Source organism: Watersipora subatra, chromosome 3, assembly GCF_963576615.1.
Source record: "Watersipora subatra chromosome 3, tzWatSuba1.1, whole genome shotgun sequence".
In the NCBI taxonomy this organism is placed as follows: Eukaryota; Metazoa; Bryozoa; class Gymnolaemata; order Cheilostomatida; family Watersiporidae; genus Watersipora; species Watersipora subatra.
The window spans coordinates 57,295,556-57,321,136 of NC_088710.1; the positions used below are offsets into that span (position 1 = coordinate 57,295,556).

A 25,581-nucleotide genomic window follows, 5' to 3' on the forward strand; every position below is an offset into this window, starting at 1 on the left:
ACACATGAATATTACAGCTTGCACCTTTGACCAGATCAGATAAAAATTTTCCGCAAAAGACCCTCCAATGGAGGTAAAAAACAAAATAGCGGAACTCAGCTTAAAAGAGCAAGCTAGCTATTCAACCTCGGCACGAACTTCCCTCACCGTCCGAGGCCAAAAAGAATATCTTAACTGATCGGTATTAATGTGGGGCAAGTAATACTTCCCAAATCGAGTAGACAATGCAGGAGGCCTTTCCTCTTTATCAGAACCACTTTCCCTGACTTTAACTCCCACATTTATATCAATATCGCCTCCGACGATTCTACCAAAAATATTTTTGCGCAGTCTGGATCGTCTCTCCTCCAGCGATTCAAAAGAAGTATTCTCTCTTAAATTAGTGAAACTAGTACAGTCAAACATGGATAACTCGTCCACGGATAGCTCGAACACATGGTTAATTCGAACATTTCCTTTGGTCCGTTCCCACGTAATGATAAATTGCTATAGATAACTCGAACTCAACACTGTTAATTCGAACTGTTTTTTTGCCCAACGGCTACCGAAACGGTTGTTATCGCTTTAGAAAATCACTTTATTCAAAGCCATAGAGGTAAACTTCATCTTTTCGTAATTCATAAGCGTCGTTATTACCACCATCGGCAAAATATTTTTGTCAACGACTTTTCTAAAAGTTTGGTGAAATTTGATTTATACTGCGATACGATGAATAGCACGGGCTAGCCGGGTCACGCGCGCAAGGATTTTCGCCACCCACATACAAAACAAAAATCGCATGTTGTTTTGTATGTGCGTGGCAAAAATCCTTGAGTGCGTGACCCGGCTAGCCCGTGATGAATAGTTTTCCGACGTTGATTCCGTGTTGAATCAACGTCGAAATGTTGAATGTTTAAAACGTCTTAAAAATGTTGTAATTAAACGTATACGTTGTCTGAGCTACAAAAAACTATTCATCGTTTGACCTAAACACAGAATACGTGTGTACATTCAATAAGTATTTATTAAAAAAACGTGAGTGATATAGAATGTACGTAAAACCTCGTAAAACTTCTAATTGAACTGCCTTGGAGTGTTGCTCTTAACGAATCCCAGGTAAAGTAAGATAATCTTTGCATAAACTTCAAGAAAAAACGGCAAAATTGATCGTGGGTAAAACCCCAAAAGAAAAAATGTCTTTTCTTTTGAGCATTTCAACAACGATCAAGTTTTGCCAATGTCAATCTGAAAAACGTCCTGGCAATAACATCACCTCAAACAACAAACCAATCTCAAGTGATAGAAAAATCTCTATACTTTTTCATAAAAACGTTTTAAACTTTACATTAGAAGCATTTAATTTGAAACAAGCCATTTGTGCTTTTGATTTATATTATAGTTTGTATATAAACATGTATCTACTAATAAATAAGTAAATATATGGACTTGTGACAGTGCTCTGATAACTTGAACGCTCTGATAATTCGAACACTTTTGCTCGGTCCCTTGAAGTTCGAGTTATCCATGTTTGACTGTAATTCCTTTTTTCTTAAAAATGAATCTCAGTGCTAGGTTTTGTGTCTGCTCTAATGATAAAATATCTTTTTTAAGATGTGGATCCCAAACCTCGCACCTATATTCAAGGCCTGGTCTTACCAAGGATGTATATGCAGCCTTTCTAGTTCGAGCATCCGCATCTCGGAGTACCCTTCTAAGCATCCCAATTAATCGCTTCCCTTTAGATTCAATTTTGCAAATGTGTTTATTCCATTTTAAGTCACTCTGGAGCTCTACTCCGAGATACGGATTAGATAAGACGCTTTCTAGTTTTTGGGCACATAAGAAAAAAGAAATCTCTTTATTTGACATGAGATGGGATTTTCCCACTGAAAGGTGGTAACATTTCTTTGGATTAAAACTCATCTGCCAGAGATTCGCCCAAGCCTCAAGTGAATGCATATCTTGTTGCAATGTATTGGCTTGATCTCTTGTGGCATATACCAGGGCATCATCTGCAAAAAGTCTACACTGAGAATTTACCTTGTCAGGAAGGTCATTAATAAAAAGTAAAAACAACAATGGTCCGAGCACCGAACCCTGCGGCACACCAGAAGTTACAGACACAATATTTGACAGTTCATTTTCGAATTTTTGACAGTTTTTTTGACAAAAAAAAACAAAAGAGGATATAGTACAAATGCCCATAAAGAATTGGAACAGTGCGCAAGTAGCATTGCAAATACATATAGACGGTAACAATTGTATATAGACTGAACTATCTATGTCTATTAGCACGCAGACCGAATTACCATTATTTTTTATCATTAGATGTATTTTTTGTGCCACTAAGTAAATACGTCCTTAACTGTTAATAGCTAACAGTCACGCCTATTCCAGGTCAGTTCAACTTCAGACACTCCGGAAATATCACTACAAAGTCAAACGACGGGCGATTGTGATTACGGATCAAGAAATTCGTTTATAGCCTTTTCGACTTTTTGTAATCCGTAAACTAAAAAGCCTAATACTATTTGGTGAACGTAAGAAAAATCCTAACATACTTCTAAGAATAGTTGATTAAAGTCAAGCTGCGCAGAAAAGTCACACAAAAATATAACATAAAAAATGTATCGGTAACCATTGGTGTCATATGTACGTTTCAAAAAATTATTGACTTCTAAACAAATATGTAGTCCAACTACTATATACATTTCTAGGCTGAACAGGATTATTATCTTATATTTTATTTTGTAGTAAAAAGCGACAGACATTTATTAGCGAAAATGTATAAAGACAAGTGAGTGTAGTCGCTAATTTGAAGCATAAATCGATTCGCTATACTAATTGATTAAAATTGTATGCGCTCCGTGTCCATGCTCGGACACCCGGCTCGATAGTGACATAAAACTAGCCTTCAAAAATGACCTTTCAAATACATGGACGTTTGCCAGAGTGCGTTCGCTAAGCGTGGATGATGTGGTTGGTAAATCTTACCTTTTGCTTCTCGACATTATTACTTACCGTATTTTATTTAAAGGTTGTTGTGGTTAAAGCAAATTTTTTAAAATTATAGCTATTAATTTTCATTATCTGCATACAAGCATGCTAGGACCAATTTCTTTTTCGCTCAACTATCACGGTGAAATGTGTTGAGCCAGCTGAGAGTGTATGTTGGTGATACTATTTATTTAAATGAGAAAGAAACCAAAATAGATCAATAAACCAAAGGTTTCTTAAAATACATGAAAACCGCAACAAATGGTGTTTTAATCAAGGTTGGTAAATTATAGCATTGTTGTGAAAAGAGTGAGCTTTATTTCAGGCCTCCTTTTTATGTTCTGTATTTCAAGACATTTAAACCGGCATAGTTTTGATGAATTTTAGCATTATATCATTTTACCAAAGGCCATTGTGTTCTGCTATTAAGTAGAAATGTTGCTATACCTATACAGATATTGTTTTCAATGTATTTTAATCTCAGATTGATCATATGATGCTAAAATACTTTTTTGTGATAGGCTAAAAAAAGAAAACTAGAGATCAACCGTTCTCGTATTATTCCGTAGATATTTATTTGCGTGCATTGAATTGTCCTTACACGGCTGAGGAATGCAGCTTGTTGGTTTGGAATAGCTAAGTGATATTTGGATTATAAAGTTTCTTAGTCAATAGATTTGAGCTAACAAGAGTGAAAAACCGGTGCTGTTTTTCGAGGATCATTAATATGGTTAGTACTTAATGTAAATTAAAATGGTTCAAAACACATCTATTTAGTAGAGGGTGAGATACATTATTACAGTGGACCCACGCCATGTGACATGAATTGTTCCAGTGTTGGCATACTAAGGCGAAAATGTTGTATAGAGGGGTATAGAAACCCATAGTAATTATGTAATGCAAACAGCACCTGATGAAAGAAAAATTTTTTAAATTTACAAAAATTTCATAGACGTTCTTTACGCATTAAAAATTAGTAACAAAATAGTATATTAACCTTACTAACTATGGTTACCTACAGAAACTTAAGTGTATTTAGTGGTTATGATCTGCTTATAATTATTGTTATGATTCTTCTTCCTTTAACATCATTATCAATCTTAGGACCTCTGGCTAACAGTTTAAAGTTATATATGTATTTATGTACAGTGAGCCCTCACCATACAATTTTAATTCGTTCCAGCTTTGGCCTCATAAGGCGAAAATGTCGTATAGAGTGGTATAGAAACCCATAGTGATTATTTAATGCAAACGCCTGCTAAAATCATCAAATTTTTTTATATGTAATGTACATATTAAAAATTAATAACAATATAATATGTTAACCTTACTAACTATAGTTACCTGCAGTAACTTTAGGGGTTATGATCTACAATAAAATGTAACATTACAATGCGCAGTACGTACTGTTCTAACGGGAGAATTTAACTTGAATGAATTTAGCTTACTAAACGTACTTAAAGCTAAGTTTTAGTATACTTGTATTTTACTAAACTTCAATTTTGTCATCGGTTAAAATTTTATCACCTACCCGTTTCCGGTTTCGTTTTCACTATAACTTATAACGAATAATGCTGGACTGAGAGACAACAAGCATTGTATGTTTATGTATGTGCATATTTTAATTCCTTAAAAAACTATTACACTTCGCCATAGTTGGTCACAAAATATAGGATTCTTCAAAATAAGGTGCTATGGGTCTCCGTGTAATATACAAATCAAAATAAACACTGGCCATAGAACAATAATAAAAAACATTGAGTAAACCATGTTCATGAGTTATTTGCAGTGATTTTGAAAATGAATTCTTGATTTGATAACTCAGTAATCTTCACTGTACACGCTCTTGTCTTTTATCTCTAGATATGTTAACAGATGGTGGATCAATCTAGTCCCTTATGGGGACTATCGTAGAATCACACTTCAGTTTGCTGTATAAATCGGCTTTCAGTTCAGTGGCATCTGTTTTTTATACTTATGTATTATTTAGTATTACCTTATCGTACTTGTTATTTGTAATAATTTAGTGTTGTTTCTCAATGTTTTTTTTTGTCTTATTCAATTATTAGTAAGGCATAGATTTGAAGGTCAATCAGATGGTCGATATGCTTTTTCAGGTGACCTCTCAATTCAACGTTATTAAACATAGTAATATCTCCAGTTCTGTACGACAATTTTTTAATTAATGAGATAGTGATGTATGAAATTGCAGAATGTAAAACCTCTTTCGGTTTTTTTATTCACAATGTTATAAGATTGATTTCGATAAAAGGTTGCGTTCATTCTTTTGAACATTACCTAGTTTCTGTGCATGATGACCTTATTACTCTGAATTATTAGTGATATCGCTTTACAAGAACATATTTCAGATCTATTGATGGAACATCACTGATCAAGGGTTGCGTTTAAAGACATGAAATATTTAATTTATGTTCCTCTCGATAATCTTATTCCTTTCAAGAACATTGGATTTTATTTATTGGGTTAATTCATAGTTAAGAATTCACATGCTTTGCTTGTCACTAGTGATAAAAACTGACCAATGTTAAAATATTTTGTAAAAACTATAGGATATGTTAGATCTTTTCACAAGATTGTGAAAAGATATGTTGTGCATTTTTTATTATCACTTTATTTGCATACTGTTCATTGTTTCAAGCTTTACTTACATGTTTTAATAGAAATAAAAACATCTTTAGCGTGGGACCTTATATATTAAAACTTCTAATTGATGGTTGTTTTCATTTCATTCGTCCACTTATTTAAATAGACGAATAAAATGAACAAATGAATGGTTGTTAACCTAGAAAGCTGAGTAATGGAAAATATTCTTGGCTGCCGCATTATATAAGTTCTATAAGATTCTTTGCTGTTATAGCACTTCAGCTATGACAAAAATCTAGGAAGTTTGAATGACTCTTTCTAGTGTGACATAAACTGTACAAACTCTAGCTTTGGTACCACAACTTTTGTGATGGCATCTGGATAACTAAGAATACTAGTGTGCAATCAAAGCAGAATTTATATTTTAATAGCGTATTGTTGAATTCCGCATTGAATTTGAGAGGCTTCTGGAGAATGATCGTGCAACACTGATATTGAGATTTTGCAGTCGTTTGCTTTTCTGAAGGCTATCTGAATGTGAAGGTTGTTGCTAATGTTGGCATGTATTACTGGTTGCAGTGGCCTTTGACACAGCATAGCATGATGTCACATTACTTGACACATCAGCGCATTTTTGTTCCAGAAGTTGAAGACTATAGTACAGTAGGCACTCCTATAATGTACATTCCAATAAACGTAAAGATTTGAATTTAAGTTTTTGGTTCGTACTACGTAAAAAAATTTAATACAACGTAAAGTGTCAAGTCGGGAGAGTTTTAAAAATTGATTTGAATGGTAACCTATAAAGCCGCACATGGCAGAGAAAAAATGATGTGTGTATAGCGTTATATCTGTTATATCTACATCTACTTCCGTGACATTCTAGTTTGTCATGATGGATCGTCAGATGCGCCGACAAAGCAGAGACTAGGATAGCTGCGCATATGTTCATTCATAAATACTTGCAGGCGATTGGTGCAGATGTTACAGCATCGGTCTACCGATCTGAATATCACAAGTTGGAATATCGTCGAAAGCTATCTTTTATCCTAATTTTGACCTCTGGTTACAGATAGATGACGAACAGATAGTATCACGCTTTTTATAATAAAAATATTTTTTGTTTTGCTTTATTGTAGATACATGTATAAAATAATTGTTATCACTTTTACTGTGCAGAATAGGTTTTGCTGTTTAGAAAAAATAGTAAATCTTTGTAAATGAACGTCGAAGATGTGCGCTCCCCATCAACTTGTTGTAAAATTACCTCAGTCTTGGTTTATAAAACCAGTAAAATTGATCAGAAAAAGTAGAAAAGTAGTCAATGCAAATCAATAATACTGCGGTTACGGTACAGCCCACAAATTAAAGAGTTAAGTAGAGTTTTTTTCTTTTTGTATTGCCAAAGGGGTGAGTTTGGAAAGATCTTGCAAAGTAATTAGGTAATTTACATGTATTTTACTGTTCGTATACCATAAAATCCCTATAACATAAATGTTCCTGGAATGGATTATTTACGTTGTTGGAGCATCTACTGTAGTTCATTGTGACTTAGTGACCATGTTACCACAGGTTTCTACTGAAGAAATTTGGTTGACCTGGAGGCATGCTTTACGCACTTAGTTTTATCTTGTAATCTCATGTTAGTTGGCCTGCCAGTATGTTGTTGCTGTTTCGACAGCACAGTTAGTAATCTCCCAGTTAGTAATCTTCACTTGATTATATGTCAACCTTAAATGCAGTTGCAGACCTACAAGCAGTTTGTTGCTCTCTTTACTACATCTACCCTCTGCGTGTTATGGAAGCTGTTGAACTAAATATGTCGTCTTATTAACGTAACTAACAGACCATCTGATATGGTCTGATATCAGTAGACTTTGACAGCATCTTTATCTGTTTTGTAGCTTAGTAGACTTTCAGGCCTTCACCACTGAGTTAGAGCTTGCAACAGAATACGCAGTGTTTTCACACTCACTTACATTGTATTGTCTTGACTGCAGCTGCCATTAGTTATTGTATGAGTCATTTGTATCACTAGTTACTAATGAATCATGTGTTTACTCTGTCTATTCGTGAATATCTATACTGTTACTCTGGTAGAGTGGTTTGTAGCTCTGCACAAGGACATTGCTGATAGATATAAAATTAGCTGTGGGTGGATATTACAAGAAATTATGAATGCTGCGGTTTCATTGATAAATGGGTGGAACCAAATCGTGCACCTATTCATGGAATTGTCTGATCTGAAGTACTCACAATTCGCTGCAAATTTAGGTACATTGTACACATTCCTCTTGTATTCACCGTTACCTACTCAGCTTGTGAGCAACGTTAGCCTTCAATGACAGTTATAGTCTTGTTTTTCTATTTTAGGTTTAGTTTTTTTATTTTAGGTTTAGTTTAGTAGCTATTGTTTTTTAACTATTTCCTTCAACTACTCTATATATATATCTATGTCTCACATATATATGCTTTCTCATACCGTATATTCCCTGGCATTATGGATACCATCAATTTTATTGATAAACAGTGTCGTGGTCCTCGACTACATTCACTCTTTCTACAGCGTGGGACGACTATAAATGAAGAGCATGTTGGAAACTCTGTTTTGTCACTTAGACATGTTGTCATTATTAATTGCTAGTGCCTGGACACTGTATCTGTAATGGCCATATCCGTGCCATTGTTGTATTACGTGATGAATGGGTCAAAAATCACGTGTTATCGTATTATTTTGAAGCATTGCATTTTGTGAACCTTATTCGGAGCAGGTTTGGTGAAAGGTTAAAGGTTACAAGTCTAAACAATGATTCACTGGTTGGATTAAAGTGAGTAGTTGAAGAGTAATGATGGAGTGTTAGCAGTGGGATGCTAAACCGTTCTCTTGTTGCCTAGCTTGATAAGCAATCTCTGCTAATTATAGCACTTGCGGTGTTCGCTGGTCATTATTTACACTCTCTATTCAAAGCTGGTGGGATTTCTTAGTAAATGCTGTCCAGTTTTGTCCTGAGGAATATCAGTCTCGTCGAAGTAGGTGCGTGAAGATTGCTGAAGTAAATGATTTAATTTCTGAGTAGCTGCATCTCTCTTTGACTTCAGACACCCGGGGCTTTATTGATTCCTTATTCTTTAAGTGCCGATCAATGTTTGCTTTAGGGCTTTTTCTTTTCTCTATAACCTGTTAAGAACCGTAATTTCTCCATAGACCGCCGCTAAGAAATCTGTGAATTCTGCCTTTGTCATATATATTGACATTTAGTTAGTTCTTTTAAATGATGCTATAAAGCTTGGTGAGTCCAGCATTCTAGCTGAGTGTACATGTTAAATCTATGACCTCATGCTTGTAAATACTTCGAGATTTGTCTAAGTAAAAGCAAAAAGGCTTTGTAAATACTTTTGATTACATTTTACTGTGATTAGTTTATGCTATTGTCATATTTTTTAACTTGATCAGATAACTGCTAGACTATTAAATCTTTTGTGGGACTCCATTTTTATATCAGACACAAAGTATTCTAGGCTAAGTTGCCTGAATGTGGTTGAGCTGAGCCGTTCCGCTATAATGTTGACTGACATCCTATGTTATACATAGGATGTCAGTCAGGGTTACCCTGGGTTGGCGTTATTGCTGCCAGTATGTTTATCTTGTAAAGCCAAAGCTGCTGTTTATTGGTAGTATACGCATGAACGCGCATCACCATAAACAATGCGTATTTTCAATTTTCTATAGCTGTAGTCTCTGGGTGCTTTAATTGGGGCTGTGCAATGAGAAAGTATCCATTTTGACGTCTCATTAAGTTATAAGCAAAGATGTTGCTTCAACTCAGGCCTGGGCAATAATGCTGCTAGTCAAGTATATTTTAATCATTTCTTTTTTACTGGGATATCATATCCAGCATCTCAAATGTGGCAGGCAGAAAATTTTCATGTAAGGAAGTAACTGCGTGTTTAGAATTACCTGGAAATAACACCCCGTCATCATTAATTAAAGAATGTTGGTGATAAATATATGGTTGTCATTTTTAGATAGTGTTGTAACTTGTTGAGCTAGCTTCTAGCATGAGCTTAACTGCAGTTAGGATTTAGATAACTGGTGAGTTTGCATGTATGGCTAGGATGTAGGGTTTCCTTCAGAGTTTTAATGGTTTTTAGCCAAGGGCGTGTGAAAATTTCACTTAGGTCACAGAGAACTAGTGAAAAGCTTGTCTTAGAGTAGGTATTTTGCTATTGTTGCTTACAGCACACTTCCTGTTGGTATATTGTTTAGAGCCACTGACATTAACCCTTTCACTACCATCCATGTACAAATTTGGCTTTCGACCTACTACCAGCCATTTTATTAAAAATTGCCGATTTGGCTGCATGATATGTAGATAATTTTTTTCAAACTCCTAAATTTCAAACCTTATTTAGAACATTTTTGTTATATATTTTATGTTGCAAACATGTTAACAAACAGAGCTATGCAAAAAATTTAATGTATCCATACTACATGTAAGTGTATTGCTAGCGCTATGTAAAGCTACAATCCCTACGAAGCTATAACGATCCTCTACTATATTTCTTACTCTTACAAAGCAAAGTTTACTTTCACCACCATCAGAGTCCGCGCTGTCACTTTCATTGTCTGAGTATTTAATTAATTCTGAATCGGCTATAATGTCATCAATAAAAGCTATGTTGTTTCTAACACGGGAAGTGCTTGCGGAAGCCATATTACAACTGATTTGATGGTCAGAAAAAAACATTCGTTTTTGACTTGGAATTTCCTGATCAAAGATTATGAGTTGCTTCGCAAATATAGGCTAATTTTTCAGAGAATTATTTGAACAACACTTTTAACACCTTAGAAATACTGATGATCGTTGGTTACGTTGTCACGAATCTTTAATATTCAGTTAGTACGCAACCACAGTAAATTTTGCAAAAATGCGTCTCCAGCAGTCGATCATAAAATTCGTATAAACTAAAAATATTTTGTGACAGTAACTTGTTCAACTTACATAGATAGTCAAGGGTTGGTTGCCTTAGTTAGTGTCTGAAAAACAATTGGGTCAACCTTCTACAGAACATAGCTTTTAATTGTTGGGTAACTGCGATCCGTCGTTGTTGTGTTGCAGCACACAGTAATTTGAAAAGCTATTGATGTGTAGAGGAAGAATGTAGCCAGATCTAGTAAAATTCGGTTTGTGATAAAAAAATCCACTGAGTTGAATTTCAAATGTTAACTATGATCGACCACTCAGATCGGAACTGAACTCCAAACACTTAAGTTGTTACAGGTGCTTTTTGTTTACTGACCACGCAAATCCATTTATTGCATTATAAATCATGATTCAGAATCCTTTTATGAGGAAATGAAGTAAATAATAATTTCAAGTTATCCAATCAAATGCAAGCTTAGTTACTGCTGGCCAATCAAATGTGAGCTTCGGTTACACCTGGCCAATCAAAAGCTATCTTCGGTTACACATGGTCAAACGTATGTGAACATCGCTGAAGCTGTTCGTTTACAAGCTCTTGGGCTTTCAATATTTTGACTGCTTCTCCTTACCGAAGTTTCCAAAACCAAAAGCTTCAGTTCTGTTTTTACAAAGCCAGTCTTCAAAGGGTAACTATTCTAGTCATCCTTGCCACAGTTGGCCTAGAGCAGCTAATATCGGGCTTAGGACAATTACTGTAGCTAGGCAATTGCAGGGGAATTACGGTAGTCTGACCGAGAGTGTAAAGGACTACAATGCTGCCATAATTGATTATGATGATATGCTGGTTTGCTAAATCTCTTGATAGGCTAGTAAAATGGACTGGGTTGTGTGGGCCACTTATTTCTGCTGCTTGCATTTGTGATAAGCGACGCTAATCTTATGTGTTGATGTTATTACGTCAGGCATTGCTAGAAATCTATCCCGAGGACTGAATTTTATCTTACATGACCTCTAGGATCGATGCTACTCTTTATCACCTCCAATCGTACACTCTGTGAGTACACTTGTCACTGCTACATCTTCACTTCATAACACATTCTGTAGGTTTTTCTGTTGTCTTATTTCATAATTTCGTCATTTGGCAGGTTAAAAGTTGAGCCATGTTTGTATGTTGACCTCATGTCTGCTGTTGATTACAACATTTAGGCTGACTGGGTTACAGCACAATTCTAAGCAAAAGAATTTTGGCATGTAATCACGGTAAACAAAATTCATAACCTTCAAACAATTTTAGCAGAGTCATTACTTCTTTTGTTTTGGAAATTAATTTTAATTCACCTTATTTGGTTTCAGACTTTTTTCTCTTCTATATGGCTGTGTGAAAAGAAATATTTGCTATGCCTGGAGACAATGGCGTAGCCAACGCTGCCAAACTTAAACACAGGGTGTGGAGAAGAAGGCGGAGTCAAACTGAACCAGAACTGCTCCGATGCCCGCATTCCGGTATCCCCGAGCCTTACAGGTGAGTGTTTTTGATCATTATGGAGGCATTGACTCATGCGGAATATTAAGGAGTAGATTAACATTTAGATGAGCACGTGGTTACTCATATATAAGAGTACATAATGTATCATCATTGGCGTTTGGGTTTATAGGAAAATAAAAATTGGATCTCGTCTGGTTGGCATGGTTATGTGTTCAGTGCTATCGAGTAAAAATTTTTAAAACTATCTATGCGATTATATTTTTGGGTAATTAAAAATTGCATTTGATTAAGAAGAATTTTAAGCGAGATACCAGTAAACTTTGTGATCTTTCAAATAAGGCTCCAGCAATCTAAAATGACTTGCAACAATAGTCAAAATAGAAAAGAAATTTGAATTTTTTTGCGCTGATTAAATAAAAAGTTTAAACTGCAAATATTGAAAGTAAAGCCAAGGTTTTTCTTGGCTCGTATTTGGTTATCAAAATTAAAATTTTACAAAATACATGTATAAAGAACTGTCAGAGAATAGTACATCAACAATGAGAGTGTTTTGGCTAGCCTTGTTGAAGCTGGATACATGGCAATTTTTCTCTATAATAAGCGCTGTATCCATCTGTCCAAAGTCTCGGTTGAAGGTCGGAAAAAGATTGAATCGATGATGACTGAATGATGTTCAGCTTTGTAGATGGACAGTCTAACTACTGCACCAATTGACAGTCTTCAAGAGTTTTAGAATAATTATGTACATTCTTACTCTCTGTGCTTTCTAGGCAAACCTGACCATTTTTCATGGCAAAACTGCCAGCGTACTAATAATAATTCATGTTTGTTGTTGTGCTGCGCAACTCCTTGTCTGCTGAATTGACTAAGAAATTACTCTATATATTGAAAAGCTTTTTGTCTTGTAATTGTTTTTCAAACACATAGGGTTTGTTCCTGGTGAGACTCCTTTATCATGCCAAATCTGTGGTTTCAAAGATATCAACAGAAAATTTGACCTTCTCATCAGCATACAAACATGGATATTATAAGCAAATAAACAATTGAAGTGAGCATGGGTGGGGTGTAATGGATGCGTACCTTCTCCAGCTGTATAAGTGACCTTCTCATTCTCCTGTATAACAAAGTATTCGTTCAATTATTCATTGCCTCGTTTATATGATACGTACTTAGCACGCGATATCTTGAGACGAATCTATGATTAATATCTTTAGTCGCATCTATGCCTGTCTGCATTTGCTCTAAGTAATTAGCTAACATATGATTTTACAGGGAGAATCTACGGGTGCTTTTCAGCCAGATAGAGGCTGAGTTTGAGAAACTCTACGCCGAAAATTTGCAGTGTAAGTTTCACATGTCATTATAGATTCACACGGCTTTAGTCGGTACATTTGCTTTTTGCTTTATATGTTGTAGAGAGAGCCATTTATTTTACAGACATCGTAAGCATTTCTTACATAAGTAGCAACCTCTGGACACAAGTTTAACGAATATTTATGTAAATACTCATAGAGATAGGCTGGTCAAGGTTAAGCTCAGAACTTAAATCCAGTCGTTTACACCTATTACATAATATTGTCTGTCTTCCATTTCTAAATCACTGATTGCTGGGAGACAGATGAGTAGGCAGTGATAAACCAGCCGCCTCTTGTAAAACAGATTTATCGTAAACTCTCTCGGGTAACGCTGAGTTAACTCAGCGATACCCGTTATCACAGTGTTACCCGTTAACTTGGGTAACACTGATAACTGGTAACGCTGAGTTTATGGGTAACACTGTGATAACAGGTAACGCCGAGTTTGTGTGGCTGTTTATTATGAAATAGCTGGTTGCCGAAAAGCATTGTGGGTCTGAATATTCTCTCAGACAACTTACGAAAACAGTTTGTACTGGCATGTTCTGGCTGTTCAAGTTACTGTTTTAGAAGACAGATGACAAAGTTGTTTTGGGACACAAATCAATATTTTTTCGAAAATATATCTTCGAGGTAGCTCATACTACCTTAGTTCAACACTGTCTTTTGTAAACCAAAGCTTACAGCATCACTCTATTTCCATAAGGGATACACACTCTGTAGCGGTCTGCACTATTACTGATAACTTGTGATTAATACGACTTTCTGTGTATTGTTTGTATGTACAATTATTACATTCATACTAGTTTGTGAAAAGGATAAGTACTACCAGCTTGATCTTATCTAGAAAGCTTTGCCTATCAATTGGCCGCAGTAGAAAGTTGTGGAAAGTATTTTGAAGACAACTAGAAAAGAGCTGCAGGGATTCTAGCGTTTTAACCATTATCCACTTTTTTGGCAGCCTCAGGCTTTAACTGTAATTAAAATCGTTGGCAAGCGTCTCCTTGTTCAAACGGAACACCCATGTGACGCATTATTACCAGTTCTCCTTCTTGTATCATACTTTTTAATTTGTCCTACGGATATGTTAATCATTTTCTATGCTGCCTTAAACAACATACCCCAGCCGGCGGCGATGAATGTGAGAAATAACCGTCAGATGAGCTCGCAATGAAGTTTAAGTTGAATTTTATTGATTAGCGGCGAACACTGCTGCATATCTTGTTGAGCAGCCAGGTAAATCATTGGGTTTTTAAATTCACACTCGAGTGCTGTCGCTGGTTTCTAAAATTTCTCTTCGGCAACCTTTGATGGTCGGTTACCAGCGTGAATAGAAGGCTTGTTAGAGGGAGATGCAAAGCAATGAGCAAAAGTTCAGTATCATAGATGGCAATCGCTGCTTGAAAAATACAGTCTTTGTGATCATGATAGGCTGCATCCGTAATAGAAATTATGCGCTTATGACTTCTTGTTAAATCAATTCAATGACATGATTACAGTTTGGTCATTATAAAGGTAACTGTGGAAGTTATTAAATTATGCTTTATTTTGAAGCCGTTTGCTTTATTGTTATAGTTTTAGGGAAGCTAACTTCATTAGTATTGTTTACTTCGTTTCAGTGCATGAACAAGTTTCGCTGCTGAGTAAAGAACAAGTGAATAATATTGACAAAACAGACAGTCCTGAACAAATTGATCCCTCAGCGCACAAGAATGCCAAAAAGTGTGAGTTTAATGCCCTTGTATGATGGGGGGGCTGTGCTTTGTCTACTATTCAGCGTGTGATGCTGTGGGAGTTACTGTTGGAGTTAATTGGTCAGTTCTAATGTTTCTTAGACAAAGCTAAGGTATTTGTCAAGGCTCTTTATTTCTAGATAGAAACGGGTAAAGCTTCAAAAAATTCAGATATTCTCAAGTTCATGCTCCGAGTTAAGTTCGCTTGATGCTTTTGAAGCAATTTTAAAATAGATCGAGTTCACAACTACCAGAGGGGTATGTTTATGGCATCCTAGTATCTTATCTTTTTGTTTCAGCTGGGAGTCAGATTTCTCAAAAGATAAAGAGTACTTATAAGACATCTACCACAAAGTTTGCAAACACATTTAAAAGTGCAGGGCAGTCTGGCTGCAGGCAGATGGTCAAAGTTTACTCCAGTCACACTGATGGCGTATGGGAAGTGGGCGTGTCTCACCGAGAACCTCGAGTACTCGGAACCGCCTCCGCCGGTGAGTTGCTCTCTGAACTAATTGTATTGAAATATCTAGTTATATGAGTTAACTGCCCATGTGAAAAGCCAGGTGTGACATTTGAGGTGCGCAATAAAATAATCCTGCTGCGAATACAGGTTCCTAACACAAGCTTTGAAATAATTAGGTGCCTTATTGGTATGCTACTTGCCTATTAGTTGACCTTGTGCAGTTCTTTCAAGCTCGATGATGGTTGGTTATTTGGGCACATGTTAAGATATGATATTGTTTGGTTTGTCAAGATTTTAACAGCAATATTTTTTGCCACATTACATTTAGTTATCGCTTGTCACACTCTGCTTTTCTATGTTTGGTTGGTAATGTTGTTGACCAAGTAGAAATCTAACAAGAGTTTTAGTTTTTTCACAAATAATTTGTCTGTTTAGCTTTGTCATGATTTAGAGGAATTCACTAAGCTTTGGGTTGTCGTTGCTGTATAAACGCCTTCAGTGCCTAAAAAAAACCAACTGGTCTTTTGTTGGTCTGAAGATTGAATTGAAGTAAAAATCCGCATGCTTGTCACTCTTTATGCTGATGTGTGGCGCGATTGCTTTTGTATAAGTGAAAGGAATTAGCAAGTGTAAGAAGCCTCAAAGTCATTCAAAAGAAAGCGTGTCTATAGTTACTGTGTCTATTAATAATAGTATCTAGAGCAAACACTATTTGTTGTTGTTGTGTAGCATCATTCCAGCATACATGAAGTGTTTTGTCATTTAAGGAGATCAGACTAGTTAGTCACGTTCTAAGTTTTTACATTGTCACTTTCTTCTGTGTGTACCAAACATAAGGCAATTTAAATTCTACAAATATCATAATCCAAAGTGAAGTTATGACTATTTTAAGTGGAAGATGTCACAGCTTTACAGCGCAAACAGAAAAAACAAGCTGCCAAGTTAAAATTGTTACAATGTTGTCTCGTAAAGGATTGACTGATATAAACCAAAATTTACAAACAGAGAAAATCAAAGGTGTAAATTCTGAAAACCATGTTCATTCCTCTCTAGCTAGCGTTCTAAGTTTACTAGTTCAGGATAATGATCAGAGGTCAACGAACTTAGTCTATCAGCTGATCACATGACATGTCTAACTACTGAAAGATGTTTTGAGAAGCATTGAACCAATCAAGACATGACTAGAGCTTAATGCTGATAGGTTCATTGGAAAGAGTGCTCTCCAATTGGCCAGAATCAATCAATATGACATATTTACTGTTTTTCAACCTGATTGACAAAAACTTGCCTTATAGCTGTATAAAGCATTGTTCTCAGCAGCCAGATCCTCCAAACTGACACTGACAGTCTGACACTGACAGTTCCCCCAAACTGACACTGACAGTCTGACACTGACAGTTCCCCCAAACTAACACTGACAGTCTGACACTGACAGTTCCCCCAAACTGACACTGACAGTTCCCCCAAACTGACAGAACACTTCACAGATATTTTTGTCTACCAAAAGGTACTTTGATTGTTTAAATAGTAATATAATGGATGGCTCTTTCCAGATTACACTGCTAAAATATGGTGCATAGAATCTGGTGCTGTTATACTGCAATACTACGGCCATCACGGCTCAGTTAACTCAATACGCTTCCACCCGACGAGTGACCTTGTTCTTACCGCTTCTGGTGACCAGACAGCGCACATCTGGCGGGCCTCTATTCCCAACTCACTGCTAATCACAGAGAATGGCAAGCCCAAGGTATTTGTACTGCTCCTGAGAAGCTCTCATAGGCCTAATTACACACACGTCAATAAATAACCAACTCCATTAATTAATACAATTATAAGGGAATAAGCCTCGTGAAAGTGTGGGTAATACGAGCGGCGTGTTCGCTGATGGTCTATTGACATTCCGATTGCCATGGATGTAGCTCGTTGTTGATCTTCTTCTCATGTTGAATCTGTTTCCAATTACTTCCAGCGTCATAAAATCGCAATATGTTTACCTGAACTCCTACAAATTATGTTAATTTTCGCAGCGTTTGAAAGTTTTTGGCTTTCGCTCAATATACATGTAGATAGAATATTTCACTTTGTCTATTTTGAGCCTGCCCTTTCCAATCCGCTTCTGGTTTCTGTTTTATTACGTCTGTGTAATAATAGTATATGCCTCATCAGCTTTTTTATTCTTTGACCAGTGGTATGTCAAGGTTGCTACCAACTATATCTGTAGCCACTAAGAGATGGTGTGATATTGCACTCATGTAGCGTACTGAGGAGTGTGTCTAATTGTAATCCTGTAGCTACCAGGTCGCATTTCGCTCTAAGCGGAATGTAAGTTATCTGACAGTGTTTGTCCGTGAATTTTAGCTATCACAAAAGTTTGTCATTTTATCTTAATCAAGTAAATAATTAGGATCCTCAATAACCTGTCATAAAGTTATTGATGTTCCTAATTAGCTTGTCCAAGAATTGTGGATGCAGCCAATTAGTTAGATTTTAGTCACTGTTTTTAAACCAAATTACTCTTTAGCATATACGGTAGTTTGTGTTAATTTCACTCAAACTTAAATGATCGATACCTTTTCTAATCTATATCAGAGATCGTATGGTATTGAGTAGCTGAAACAACTCCATGACATCTACAGGGCGTATCATTTTGGCCCAATCTGCTTACAACTCGGAAACAATAGAAAATAGTATTCACAAAGTTGATTTTCTTCATGCTTGTAACAGAAGTTGTCTTCTGATGAGGATACAGATCAAGATGATCGAGAGGAAGTCAGCAACGCCCACTTCATACATGCCCCCATTCAAGCATTTGTTGAGCACTCAAATGTCGTCGTGGCTGCTGATTGGTTAGCTGGAGGAGAGCAAATAGTAACAGGCTCCTGGGATTCGTCCGCCGTTGTATTCAATGTTGAAACTGGAACCCCAATAGAAACTCTCACAGGTTACCTCTATTGTTTGCTCTATTGCTAGTTTTCACAGTGGCTGTCGAGTTAATAAGCGCAGTTTATGTGGTTCATATTTTAAAAAAATAATCATTCTGGTTATACTTGCCGTGCATGTTTTCCAGTAAATTAGAAAAATAGAAAATATGTTATGTGAATTTTTTCATCGAATAGGTGAATTGGGGGCAACCAATGCACACTGGAAGATTTTCTTTACTCAATTAGCTATTTCAGTCAGCTACAAATGCAAAAGCATCTTTTAAAGTTATTAACAATCCCAAACATCTAACTTAATCGCTGCTATTGTAATATTTTTACCAAGATAAATTTGGAAAATAACATTAACTCTCCGTAATGAAATTTACACAAATAGCTAAAACAATTTTTTACCTGTTGTAAAAAATTTGCAAATTTACCTGTTTTACCTGGTGTCCCATTGAAGATTTCACTAGTTGTGGTAATCGCCTTGGACCTGGTGTTTATGGATCCTCTTAGGGGTCCATGTAGCAATAGTAGTAGTTACTCCTGTCTATTTAGTATACAGCTGGCTCGTTCTGTCACATTGTCATATTACAGCAGTTCTCTCTAGGCGTCAAGAGTTTGTATTAGTTAGTCTTGTTTCATTTGATAATAAGCATGTCTTTGTTTTGCAGGTCACGAGAATGCTCTCACCAATGTTACCTGTCACTCCACGTTGCCACTAGCTTTAACCTCTTCTAAAGATTCATCAGTGCGGTTGTGGGACCTCCGAGACCAGTCGGTCAAAGTTAACGCATTTGTCGGCCATTCAGCGTGAGTCATCCTCATCATCATTTCTTGTTTCATCATCATGAATTTATCAGCATGTACACGAGCAGGAAATGAAAAGACTGTATAGTTGCTAGATGTGTCTGATGGCTTAAGGTGGCATGACAGCAGCGAGTCTATGTTTTCTGTGATACACTCTATGGAAAATATAACTTTATGTTGGTCTGGAGTAATTTCCTCATGAAACAATTTATACTTTTTCATCATGCTTGCACATGAGAACTATTGCAAGTCAATAACAAGTTCAGGTAATTGACTGGCAGTTGTGATGTCGACTGTCTGTTCCATCAGCTAAACGATTTTATGCTGCGAGCACTCTCTGTTTCATGTGAACAATGAATTTTTTACACTTAATAATTTGTAGGCTCTTTTTCCTCAGCATTATCTTGTGTTCAACATCTGTTTAAGGTAGCTTAATCTTCATCACAACAGTGAATCCTACTACAAAAATAGTTGTACTTCTGCGGGTAGACTGTTATCACACCTATTGTTGGTCTAAGACTAAGGTCTAAGTCTATCTCATGTCGGTTAACATCACTACAAGTAATTTGATATTGCTATTGCAATAGTTGTAACTCCTTAAGAGTTTTATGTCACTTGAAATTTCTTTATGAAATGAATTTAATTATTATAAAAATGGCAGTATAAATAGTATGAAACCTGTCAGTTTTTTGTTTTACGAAGTATTACATAAGCAGCAGAAAAATGCTTAGCAGGCAACATTTGAATGTAGCCTGCATTAAGGCAGAGCAAGGGAAATTGATTTCACTGTTTTACTGTGTAGTTTGTAACATTTTCATTTCGCACCTCATTGAACGCATCTCAATAGGCAACAATGTCAACAATCCCACGTGGTTTCATGATTCCAAAGCAAGTCCCTGACAGCCAAATCATTTGTGCATTTGCTCTTCTCAAGTTTCACTATGAATGTAGATATTTCATGGGCAGCATTAAGGGAATGCATGTATGTATCCTTCATGGATGCAAGCAATGCATTTACATTTGCATTTCATCAGCATTTGCATTTAGCTAGTTGGCTGGGAATATCTTAGTTTAAAGTATTTAGGTCTCGGCTACATTTACATATTGTAGTCTATCATGCTTTGCTGTGTCACTTGTAGCATTGCTTATCATATTTGACAGGTCTGTTTCGTCAGCTGTGTTTGCTAGCAGCAACAAGATAGTTTCTGGCAGCGATGACAGAACTGTGAAGTGCTGGGACATGAGAAATATGGCTACTCCATACACAACCATACGTTCTGATTCGCCGGTCAACAGGTTCGTACTAACAGAAATCATGTGAGGTCAGACACAATGTGCTGTACTTTGGGTTTTTCCAAGTGGGTTTATGATGATTAAGGCCAATAATATTGTTCTTTGAATTGTTTTACAAGGTAATTGAGTAGATCTATTTTTAGCACTTTCTTGCTCTTCTGAGAACATTAGCGGACCTCTGGTATGAGCCTAGCTTTACTCGCAACAGGGCTGTGGTATTGCCTAACCGCGTGCTTGTTATCACACAGCATGATAGACTATAGATTTAAAGCAGTTTAGATGGTAAAATTCACTCTACTAAGGGGCTATGTAGCTCGATAGCAAGTTTTTAGTGTTTGTTACACACAATATAGTCGTTATAAACATTGTTCTAAAGATACTTGGTTTGATATGTAAAACGCTTGGAACGATTGAACCTAAATAAAAATATTTTGTATCATTATTTACCATGCCTGGTTACTAGTTACTGGCTATCCACTATGTTCATGACTGAAGTGAGAGTTCATTCAATAAATGCTTGTAGAGAGAATGATGCCATCAATTCGCCTGAAAAAAACGTATTGCTGCCTAGATAAGTCTCTAGGCATGTTTTGGTTTAGTTTTTCTGACTTTTGCTTATAAAAACAAAAAAAATCCACTGTTATTGAAGCCCAACCATTGCATCACTAACCATCTTTCCTATTTTGGCCAAAAAATAATACTTCCAAAACTACACTGCAGATTGCTGTATCAAAATTGGTCTCGAGGGTTATTCAGAGGAATCAAAAGTTTGTATAGTAAATTATCAATCTTGGTAATTTAGCTACTTCGAAGGACTTTTAGTCAACAGTTTAGTCAACAGTGGCAGACGGGCGAAAATCATACAGGAGTCATACAGGTCTGCATGAGGATCAGTCAATATGTATTTTATATTTTCTCATAACTCTCTCAATTTCATAGCACGGCAGATTTTTTGCACTTAATAATTAGTAAGCTCTGTTTTTAACAATAGTGAGTCCATTTGGTTCATTGCCAGCAGTTCACAACGGCAACCAAACTCTAACCAAACCAAATGGAGAAAAAGCAGAGTTATCCGAGATTTCGGTTTAGACTGTTTTTTTAAAACATTTCATCGTTAATTTATTCTTTTTTTAAGCTTTTGCTATATTTGTAATGCCAAAGATTGTCATTTATGTTATTCATATGAAAGCGGATACACCGTGGCATTGTCTAATGTCCAGGTGTTCAATTATTCATGGATGTTGTTTAACTCCGGCAGCTGGTATGGTTCTGTTAACATCACCAGCAGTACAAAGCCAAGTTAGGAAGCTTTTAGCAATGCTATGACGCTATCCGTTAAAATCTTACATCATATCATTAGGTTACTGTTGTGGAATAATTGATGTGAACTTTTCTCAATGTTGCTTAATGATGGCAGCAGATGTCGGTGTCAATACTGGCATGTAAAATAGCATCTAGTAGAATCTGTGTTAGATTATTGATGGTCGAAGTAAGACAGGCCTATTCGGTGTCAGCTAATTGAGTGTTGTGTTAATTTAGGTTGTCAGTCTCGGCTAATGGAATCATAGCTGTGCCCCATGACAATCGTCATGTAAGGCTATACGACTTGAATGGCGTTCGACTAGGTCGACTCACCCGAAATAACCATGTGGTAAGGGATAATTATGTCCTTGTAACCAACACAGGTTTTGTAACAGCAGGTTTTGTCTGATTAGAATATACATCCATACCTTGCCAATGGTATATTAAGTATCTTGGAATTTCATAAGCTTGAGTCTTATGGGAACTTAATGTTTTTTCTTATCTGAACCAATTTCTGTTGAGTTGCTCTTTACAGAGGAACTTTATATAGAGTTCTTCTGTATAGCAAATCTTTCAGTTTATACCTATTGGCTGGAAGACATTCTTTCTTTTTTACAGATTTTCTGGCTAGATTGTTAACCCTTTCGCGGGCGAATTTTCAAAACTAAATCAGACTCCCATGGGCGAATTAATTTTCCAAAAATTCAATTTTTTTAAAAGGTTCATACACTTTTCTGTGTGTTGTTATGTGCATATATCTATGTTTAAAGGTGCATATGTATACATGTATATGTCCATAGGCATATATATATATTATAAACAAATAAAAATGTATAACATAAAATATATGCTTTTCATAATAATTGTCTATTTACGAATGATATTTTCGAAAGCATTCTCCTTTACAAAGGCCCACATCACAGTCTTTGCACCATGTACTTATTCGTGTAACAAAGAGCTCCCACAAAAATGTACTTCCTGGATTGACAGGCTCAAAAAACTTTTCAAAATACTCTACTGGTTGAGCATCTACTGGAGTAAATACTGGGCCTGTCACTGCTATAAACTGCTGAATTGTAGATTTATCTCTGTTTATGTTGGTTATATTCTTCCAGGCACTGGCATCACTCCTACTCACATCCTCATCATTACTGCTACCAGCCTTTTCATCACTGTCACTTTCAGATGTAAAGTCATTCCAATCACAATTCAAACCCGATTCACTGTCATCTCTTGCTACTAAATCTAAAAAGTCACTGTCAGCTCTGAATCTCTTAGTAATTTCGGTACTAGTACTTGCTTTATTAGAATAATCTCGGGAGGTTTTTTATAAGTCGCCATGACGGTAAACTAAAGTCAAACTCTCAAAAAATTTGGTAAATAAAAGCTAAAACCGAAGCAAGAAAAATAAAAGTTGATAAATTATTTAGAACAATTTTCTAAATTTTTTCGGAAGTTTATTTATTCATCACTGCTAAAAACAATCGTTTTTTTTAACCTTGAAGTTAATTTTTGAGGCTAACCGGAACTACTATATCGTAGCTTGCTATTGGTAAAAAAGTAAACAAAAAACGGCATTTAGCTAACCAGAAACTGCAATAATAAAATACGTTACCGAAACGACAAAATTGTCGCACTGCCCATTAGCAGCCGTATCACAAAGCGACAAAAACGTCGCTCTGCCCGCGAAAGGGTTAATAATGTTGCTTGAGCTGTCCATGCGGAACAAAGATTTTTTCAATTACCTTCTTTTCTGTATATACAAATAGCCGGTGACTGGATTAGATGTCACGTTATCATTTGTGTCAGCCTAACTCATTTTTGTTTGATAATTATTTGCGTTCTGTTTGCTTTGGTGATAACTACTCATGTAAGTTACAGCACGTGCTCAACAGAATCATGTGTCAGCAATTGTCTGAAAAAGGTATCTCATTTGTCTGAAGAATGTACTCATCTGGTATACAGTAGACGCTCCTATAACATTAATTCCAGATAACATATAGCATGTATGTGAGGTTTGTACTGTGTAATAGGTGAAAAATTCTATATAACATAAAGTGTCAAGTCAGGTGAGTTCTCGAATTCGATTTGGATGGTAATCTATCTCGCCACACTTGCAAAAAAAAAATGGCATGCATATAGTGTTATATCTATTACCTATATATACAATTTTTGTGGCATTCTAGTTTGTCGTGATAGATCATCAGACGTGTCGACAAAACAGAGAATAATTTAACTGCGCGATTGTTCAGAAATACAAAGGCGATCAATCGGGGCAGGTGACCCCTTAGGTACGGATAGATGACGAGCAGGTAGTACCGCTTTTTTATATTGAAAATACTTCTTTGATTTGCTTTATTGTAAACCTAAAATATTTGTTGTTAGTTTTACTTAACAGAATATACTTTGCTGTTTACAAAAAATATGCAAGGCATTGTAAATGAGCGTTAAAGATGTGCGCTTCCCATCAACTTTTTGTAAAGTTACCGTAATCATGGTCTATAAAACCAGTGAGATTCAAAAAGGAAAAGGAGAAAAATTATCGATGCAAACCAATAATACTGCAGTTATAGTACAGAATAAAATCAAAAAGTTGAGGCAAATTTTTCCTTTTTGTGTGACCAAAGGGATGAGTTTGAGATCTTGGAATAGATTAGGCAATTTACATGTATTTTACTGTTCTTATAACGTAAAATCGCTATAACGTCAACTTTCCTGGAACAGATTATTTACGTTGTAGGAGCATCTACTGTACTTTGTTTTCTGTCTTAGTACAACAAGAGGAAAAGCGATATTTTTAAGACTGGCCACAAGATGTGAGCTATTAAAATAGAATTTGAAAACATGGGCCAACTTCAAACTTTACATTCTAGGGAATCTTTTAACTATTACGAAGCAAAAACTGTACATAAATTATTTACGATGTGTGTAATTTATGTTATAGGTGGTGTATGTTATAGGGGTGTCTACTTTATTTGGTGAAAACTCTTATCTTTAGTAGATCTAAAAACATTAAGCGCTCAGTTTTCTTTATGTTCATTTACATGAACTGCTATGAGGTGAGTTATACCAGTCACGTAAGTGCAGTTATATCACTTACATGATAACATATACAAGTTAGTTTTAGCACTTGAACATATCAAGTCAATGTTGGCTTACTTCAGATTTTAGTTTTGGTCATGACTCTTGATTCATTGAAAATTTTAACAGTTGTTATCGCATTTGTATCGATGAACACATTTTTCTCTCTTCCATCTAGTTTCGTCGCTCATACAGGTTTGCTTTTACAGGGGCACACAAGAATGGTTTCATCCGCTGCATGGAACGATGAGACAGGGTCGATATGCAATCTATTTACTGCTGGTTTTGAGAAAAGAGTGCTTGGCTGGTCCGTTACTGTCAAGCCTAGTGACTCCAAAGATAAATTGAAAGCTGTTAGCTAGGGTTGACAACTCCAAACGCCGGTTACAACGCGGGCTTTCAACAAGCTCTTTGTAAATTGATATTTTCTGAACCAAATGTGTTGAAATGCGTAGCTTTTTTGGTTTTATTATTTCTAGTATTTTTAACTAGGCAGTCTTTCGAGAATTGAGGATTATTGATCGCAATGCAATTGCAACTCATGGAAGGTTCCTTATTTATTAGTTCTACAATATTTATGTTTATGTATTCCTTGCCAAGCTCTCTCCTTTCACTTCACACTTCAAATC

General features: G+C 36.0%; 1 protein-coding gene across 1 annotated transcript; it reads left to right on the forward strand.

Moving 5' to 3' along the window:
- Nucleotides 1-2,863: 2,863 nt before the first annotated feature.
- LOC137389716 (WD repeat-containing protein 37-like) lies at nt 2,864-25,540 on the forward strand. The gene is made up of 12 exons (XM_068075795.1): nt 2,864-2,958; nt 11,468-11,559; nt 11,859-12,027; nt 13,264-13,334; nt 14,966-15,070; nt 15,379-15,570; nt 17,096-17,292; nt 18,270-18,486; nt 19,141-19,279; nt 20,438-20,572; nt 22,109-22,220; nt 25,162-25,540. Exons 3-12 carry the CDS (start codon nt 11,903-11,905, stop codon nt 25,312-25,314), a joined length of 1,446 nt encoding a protein of 481 aa, XP_067931896.1. The 5' UTR covers nt 2,864-2,958; nt 11,468-11,559; nt 11,859-11,902; the 3' UTR covers nt 25,315-25,540.
- The last annotated feature ends 41 nt before the right edge of the window (nt 25,541-25,581 follow it).

Bases quoted from the DNA above. Each gene is read 5' to 3' on its own strand.
- LOC137389716 (XM_068075795.1), top strand. From the start codon at position 11,903: ATGCCTGGAGACAATGGCGTAGCCAACGCTGCCAAACTTAAACACAGG. The intron at 15,571-17,095 runs GTGAGTTGCTCT...GGCTCTTTCCAG, and splicing joins ACTCGGAACCGCCTCCGCCG to ATTACACTGCTAAAATATGG. The intron at 17,293-18,269 runs GTATTTGTACTG...TGCTTGTAACAG, and splicing joins CAGAGAATGGCAAGCCCAAG to AAGTTGTCTTCTGATGAGGA.